Source organism: Ruditapes philippinarum, unplaced genomic scaffold (genome assembly GCF_026571515.1).
Source record: "Ruditapes philippinarum isolate M1 unplaced genomic scaffold, ASM2657151v2 ctg23899_1_1_1_1, whole genome shotgun sequence".
In the NCBI taxonomy this organism is placed as follows: domain Eukaryota; kingdom Metazoa; phylum Mollusca; class Bivalvia; order Venerida; family Veneridae; genus Ruditapes; species Ruditapes philippinarum.
Window position 1 is genome coordinate 1 of NW_026853208.1, and position 7482 is coordinate 7482.

The window sequence follows — 7482 nt, forward strand, 5'->3', positions numbered from 1 at the left end:
GGTTGCATTTGTACACCAAATATCATGAGGCTGTGATGTTACGAAAAGAATTTACCATTGACCAATTAATGTCGAAAATTTAATTCAGTGGGTAAACAGGAAGTAGATTAGCTACACACCTAAAATCGAATCCCACTGTATGGGACCATGTGTCAATGCTGTATGCAAAATATCAAGAGGCTGTGATAAGTAGTTGCTGAGAACACTGTTACGAAAATTTCCTACCATTGACCATTAATGTCGAAAAATCTTACTAATTTAACTAAGTGGATAAACAGGAAGTGGATGAGCGACAGACCTGAAATTATATCCCACGGTATGGGACCATGTGTCTATGCGGTATGCCAAATATCAAGACGCTGTGATAAGTAGTTGCTGAGAAAACTGTTACGAAAATATTTTCCCTGCCTGCCCGCCCGCCGCCCGACATTCACCATACTATAACCCGGATTTGCACCAGTGCAACCCGGCCAAAAATAGCCCTAACTATAAATGCTCTGAGGGGAACTGTCAACACAAGGGTCTTCCTTCATCAAAGAAGTTGGAAAGTTACCAAATAAAGTTTAACAATGTTTGTGTACCTTAAACCCAACAAAAGACAAAATGGTTCAACTTAAAGAAGTAATACGGACTCTACAATAAATTATTGCAATTAACTGAATGGAAGCCTAAAACAGCACATCATAATGTTACTCCCACCTATCTAAACAGTAAAATATCACTTACTAGTTCTTGTTTTATTCCATGATCTTTTGGATTAACACCACATACATTCAAATACACTGAAAGAAGAAGAAACATCTCGATATTAAATACTAATTAAAGTCTTAACAAGATATGTTTGTAAAACATGTATGCCCCCTATCAGCAGCCAATTAGTCATGTGATAAGGTTATTATGCATGACTTCTGACCCAGTGATCAAACAATTAATAAGGGTTATCAAGTATCTAGTGGTCATGACCGTAACCTTTGACCCCTTGATCCAAAACTCAATAGGGGTCATCTGCTGGTCAGAACCAATCATCATACAAAGTTTGAAGTTCCTAGGCCTAAGCATTTTTATTTAATTGATCGGAAACCGTTTTTACCTACAAAGTCAATGTGACCTTGACCTTTGACCCCTTGACCCCAAAATCAATAGGTCATCTGCTGGTCATGACCAATCACCATACCAAGTTTGAAGTTCCTAGGCCTAAGGGTTCTTTAGTTATTGATCGGAAACTGTTTTAACATACAAGGTCAATGTGACCTTGACCTTTGACCCCAAAATCAAAAGGGGTCATCTGTTGGTCATGACCAATCATCATGCCAAGTATGAAGTTCGTAGGCCGAAGCGTTCTTTAGTTATTGATCAGAAACCGTTTTTACTTACAATGTCAATGTGACCTTGACCTTTGAACCCTTGATCCCACAATCAATAGGGGTAATCTGCTGGTTCATGACAAATCACCATACATAGGGCCTAAGTGTTCTTAAGTTATTGATCAGAAACCGTTTTTACTTACAAGGCCAATGTGACCTTGACCTTTTACCCCTTGAACCAAAACTCAATAGGGGTCATCTGCTGGTCACGACCAATCATCATACAAAGTTTGAAGTTCCTAGGCCTAAGCGTTTTTAGTTAATTGATCGGAAACCGTTTTTACCTACAAGGTCAATGTGACCTTGACCTTTGACCCCAATATCAACAGGTCATCTGCTGGTCATGACCAATCACCATACCAAGTTTGAAGTTCCTAGGCCTAAGGGTTCTTAAGTTATTGATTGGAAGCATTTTTACCTACAAGGTCAATGTGACCCTGCCCTTTGACCCCTTAACCCCAATATCAATAGGGGTCATCTGCTGGTCATGACCAATCACCATACCAAGTTTGAAGTTCCTAGGCCTAAGGGTTCTTTAGTTATTGATCCGAAACCGTTTTTACTCAAGAGGTCAATGTGGCCTTGACCTTAAACCCCTTGACCCAAAAATCAATAGGGGTCATCTACTGATCATGACCAATCACCATATCAAGTTTGAAGTCCCTAGGCCTAAGGGTTCTTTCGTTATTGATCGGAAACCGTTTTTACCTACAAGGTCAATGTGACCTTGACCTTTGACGCCTTAACCCCAAAATCAATAGGGGTCATCTGCTGGTCATAACCAATCACCATACCAAGTTTGAAGTTCCTAGGCCTAAGGGTTCTTTTGTTATTGATCAGAAACCGTTTTTACCCAAGAGGTCAATGTGACCTTGACCTTAGACCTCTTGACCCCAAAATCAATAGGGGTCATCTACTGATCATGACCAATCAGCATACCAAGTTTGAAGTTCCTAGGCCTTAAGGTTCTTTAGTTATTGATCAGAAACTGTTTTTGCTTACAAGGTCAATGTGACCTTGACCTTTGACCTCTTGACCCCAAAATCAATAGGGGTCATCTACTGATCATGACCAATCACCATACCAAGTTTGAAGTTCCTAGGCTTTAAGGTTCTTTAGTTATTGATCGGAAACCGTTTTTGCTCACGAGGTCAATGTGACCTTGACCTTTGACCCCTTGACCCCAAAATCAATAGGGGTCATCTACTGATCATGACCAATCACCATACCAAGTTTGAAGTTCCTAGGCCTTAAGGTTCTTTAGTTATTGATCGGAAACAGTTTTTGCTCACAAGGTCAATGTGACCTTGACCTTTGACCCCTTGACCCCAAAATCAATAGGGGTCATCTACTGATCATGCCCAATCACCATACCAAGTTTGAAGTTCCTAGGCCTTAAGGTTCTTTAGTTATTGATCGGAAACCATTTTTGCTTACAAGGTCAATGTGACCTTGACCTTTGACCCCTTGACCCCAAAATCAATAGGGGTCATCTACTGGTCATGACCAATCACCATACCAAGTTTGAAATTCCTGGGCCTAAGGGTTCTTTAGTTATCACTCGGAAACCATTTGGTCTACGGACCGACGGACCGACAAGTGCAAAGCAATATACCCCCTTTTCTTCGAAATGGGGGCATAATAATAAATTTTTTTAAACTCTTATTTTTATATTTATGTGTCATAAAATGATGAAAATACAATACTGGTGGCATATAGGCATGTCAGAATTGCTGTCATATTTCAAATTCAGATAATTTATTTTACTGACTAAAAGATTAAGTACACTTACTCCAAAATAATGAGTTGATTGAATAAGCAGCAACAAGGTCCAACTTTGCTTTCTCCAAGTTAGATAACTGAAAAAAGTATCTATAAAATAAGTTAAAGTAAAAATTAAAATCTGAGAACATAATTATACAATGTTTGCCATTAAAAAAAACATGCATGCTCAAACAGAATAAAAACACAAAATGTTCCTGTTTCACATCTCTTGATAATTTTTGACAGGAACTAACATCAGCTTTTTATCTTCCCAAATCTGCAATTTTAGTAACATTCTTCCCAAATCAAGCAGCTAAGAACTCTTCCCAATTAAGAAAGAAAAAACCCTGCTGTCAAAGACACGGGGGTCTAAACCTGGACTATCTATCTACCATTTAGACAAGCATTTTTTTTGTGATCTTAGTCATTATGTTTCTGGCTTGCTGTAGTTATAATCTCGTCTGTGATTTTTTTGTAATTTTTAGATATGTCTTAACTTATATGTTAATATGATAAATATCACAGTCTATAATTTAATTTATCAATATTAATTTTATGAAATGACATTTTTATTTGTTAAACCGTGCATTATGTAATATATATTTGTGTTTGCCTAAATATATTCATGAATAGACCCCAGGGTCTCCTTCTTCTGCCAGTCAGTGATTTTTTTTTCAATTTCAAAACAACCTGTGGCTTTCTGAAGGGGAAAATATAGCGTGATAAATCAGAAAAGGGGAAAATCAAATTCTAACAACTGAGAATGGTTTACCCACACATGTTTTAGAATATTCAATTTCAATTCAATTTAACATCCATGATACATGCATGGGCTATCTGTAGGGACAGTGTTCTGTCTTAAGCTGATATAAGTCAGCTGCTGTTAAGTCATGGCTCTTAAGTGAAAATGTGCAAATGGCATTTTAGGGGAAAAATAGTAGCATTTTTAGGAGAAAATATACCTATTTAGGGCTAGGGGAAACAGCCTTTATTCGGCTGTAAAACTGCAGGAAAATAATCACTGCCAGTTTACCGGTCACCTTCAACTAACTGAAGTTTACTGCCAGGTTAATGGAGTTTGTTCCAGTCGTTATGGTTGCTTGTTGACAAATCAATATTGGCTGCAGCAAAAGGGGATCTTGTAGGATAGGTAATGTGTATTTCTTGTAGATGTGGAGTTGGAAGGAATAAGTTTGGAGTTGTCTAGAGTGACCTTGTTGTTGATGACTTTGTAGAGCATGACCTTGCGATGTTCTTGTAGTGACTTGCATTGCAGGTCTGCAAGCATATTTGTGACACTGGACCTGTTGTGATAATTGTTCTTGACATGATACAGTTTATCTTGTTGTTAGACAATTTCTAGACGGTGTATGTCTCCCTTCTTGTGGGGATCCGAGATAGTGCTTGCATACTCCACCAGGGCCAAAACACCATTTTTGGGGAAGGGGCCTCAGCCTTTTTCTTGGGAAAAATATGCATGCCTTTGGCATACTTTGGGAAAAGGGGTCTCAAATTTAACTTAAACCTTTTAACTTTAACTGTTAACAAGTTCTTTAACGCTTTACCCCATACACATTTAACTTAATTGCCCTTATCATGTCCATACTACCTTATCACTACTGATGACTGATAACCAATACACTCTTATAAGTGTACTGTACACTATCTCCATACAGGTTATTGGGAAAAATACAAACATCTACAGCAGTGTTATTTAAATCAGTATTACTTTATTAAATCTTGTAGTAATCAATTAGTGACCAATATAAAGTATTTTCTAAATTGAATTATCTTTCTAATGGTGTATTTTTCATGAAAATGTGAAAAAATATATCTAGAGATATGAGGCTTTAAACCAAACAGTTTACTAATTTACAATGATTTAGCTACTTTTCAGATAATTTAATTATTTTTTGCACTTTTAAATTCTATTAAAAAAAAAATGTTTGGTGTAAAAGGTTTTTTTAAATGTAATTTTAGAAAAGGGCTGGCATATAATGTTTTAGGGTTAAAGATCTATAAAGTCAGGGGCTTTGAAGATAAAAAGGCAAAAACACAATAGTATTACTATATTTTATTTCTGTTTTCATTATGAATGTAATATTTTTAATGCCTATTTATTTAATAATCCATGTATATATATTATGTATTTTTCTAAAAAAAAAACATCTTAAAATAATGCCGACAATCAGCCTTGATTGCTTTGTTTTGACAGCTGTGCGATACTGAATAAACAATGTACCACGAGTCAACTAATTAAATGGCCCCTTGCTAATTTGCATAAATTCCATTGCACAGCGTGATATACCATTCTCCGTGATTTTATTGGCTAATTAATTTGCACTTACATAACACCAAAACTGACAACACATTTACACAAAACTAATGTTTAATCCTTTTTTCTTTTCTATCAACAAACTTTTTAAAATTAAATAGCACAAAGCATGTCCAACTGTTAACATGTAAAATACCCCTTGATTTACACATTTTGGTGATTACATGATCAATTCTTCTTTCTAAATATAAATGTGCTAAAAATATTGAATTTGTCATGTAACTGGGGCATGCCAAGCTATATTTATCTCGGCTAGGGAAAAACTCCCAGTACTTTTCCGTGGTCAAGGTCGTAAGATTTACCAGTAAATCTGCAGTAAACACGTGGTGATTTAAACTCTACCTGTCCAGAAATTTTCAATATAAACCACAAAATTTTACATCGGCAACTGGTAGAACTTTGATTAAAGTTTACATAAATGATTTCATGGGATTCCTCGCATTTATACTTTATTTATAAATTGCATTTAAACTTGCTTGCGGTGATTCGCGTATGTATGGAGATAAGACAGTTGCGGTGATTCGAGTATACATGGAGATAAGATGAGTGCGGTGATTCACGTATCTATGGGGGAATGGATAATTGAGTAGATTCGCGTATCTGTGAAGTAAAGGGTTAAAATAGAAAAGCAAAAAGCTCTGGGAAATACTAATAAGGCAGTTAAAGACCTTAATTCAACATGATCATTTAATTTTGTTCTAAATTCTATGGGAAGTTTCAAAAGACTGGGGAATTTTGAGGACCAAACTGGGGAAGAGAAGAGGCTATTTTGGTTGGGAAGCAGCCTATATTCGGCCTCTACAAAGAAGGGTTTTTTGGCCCTGTCCACTGTGGGGCGGACAAGAGCTTTGTAGCCGTTTCTTTGGTGGAAGCATAGGCAATGTTAAGGTTTCTTCGCAGGAAGCTGATGGTATGGTTGGCTTTGTTGCAGATGTTTAATATGTATACATATGTTGTCCCCAGACTAGGTTGTTATTCAGACAGGTCTAAACCAGGAGTATAAATTACGATTCATTCGTTTTCTTTCATGTATTTTTCAATTTTACTAGGGGTCTAATTCAGTAGATTGCCTTATGTTGTGTGTAATTGTGTTCTATGATGTTGCAAACAATAAAAAGTAAATAAAAAATAAAATAACCCCTGCAAGGGTCAACTTCAACTAGACTTTTATATGTCTATTCCATTGTTTTTAGTTTCTCATTCTCTGTTTAACTCCTGAAACATGCGACAGTCTCCGATCAAAAATGGCAAGATAGAATAAAATTTAGACTGTCTTCAAAATTAATTAGATCTACAGTATACCTACCTTTGCATTTAGCTCGATTTGTGAAAGTTTTAACAAAGGTTCAAATTCATTTTCTACGTTATTTAAAGAACTGTCAAAAGCAGCAACTTTCCCTCTAAGCTCGTGGGGTATTTCTGATCTTTTTTCTTTGTCTCTTCCACTCATTTCAGAAGATAATTCGTAGAAAATTAAAAAATGAAACGAAACTAAAAATCGTGTTTATTATGAAAGCGTTAAAAAGACCATGATCAAAAGCATTCTAAAACCTGTCCTATACCGTACTCAAAATATCAGGTATAGGATCACAGGGTCTCAACCAATCTCCACACAGTGATCTCCCCTTAATTCTTCGGCTTAGTGTACTTATAAAGGGAAGTAACCGCTGCGAGGAGTTTGGGTCTCAACCCGGTACGGAATTAGACCCAGCCCGTTGTAGGGCTAGGAAATAGTTCTTTAAAATTTTGAAGTGCCCTATTTCAAGTCATTTTTAATGTGACTGGTTACATTTTAAGTGTATTTATTGTAACAGTGTACATTTAGTGTCATTTCTGATGACTTTAAAAGTTGTTTTTTGTGTATTCTGCAGGATCTCATTTCTTGGTGGAAGGATTCGAGAAGTACTACACGCCAGCATACATGACATTTGAAACTTTGATAATTTGACAGTGACTTAACAAATTAAGAAATATTGTGAAATCTAGATGGCTAACATAGGACATTTCGGGCTTCGACTA

General features: G+C 36.3%; 1 protein-coding gene across 1 annotated transcript; it reads right to left on the minus strand.

The window, feature by feature from the left end:
- Positions 1-726: 726 nt before the first annotated feature.
- LOC132736108 (nuclear nucleic acid-binding protein C1D-like) lies at positions 727-7008 on the minus strand (the record flags this gene model as incomplete). Its single annotated transcript, XM_060723188.1, is given in 3 exon segments — positions 727-782; positions 3157-3223; positions 6770-7008. Coding segments are annotated over 3 exon segments (267 nt in total), but the record flags the coding sequence as incomplete, so codon positions are not given.
- Between the last annotated feature and the right edge of the window lie 474 nt (positions 7009-7482).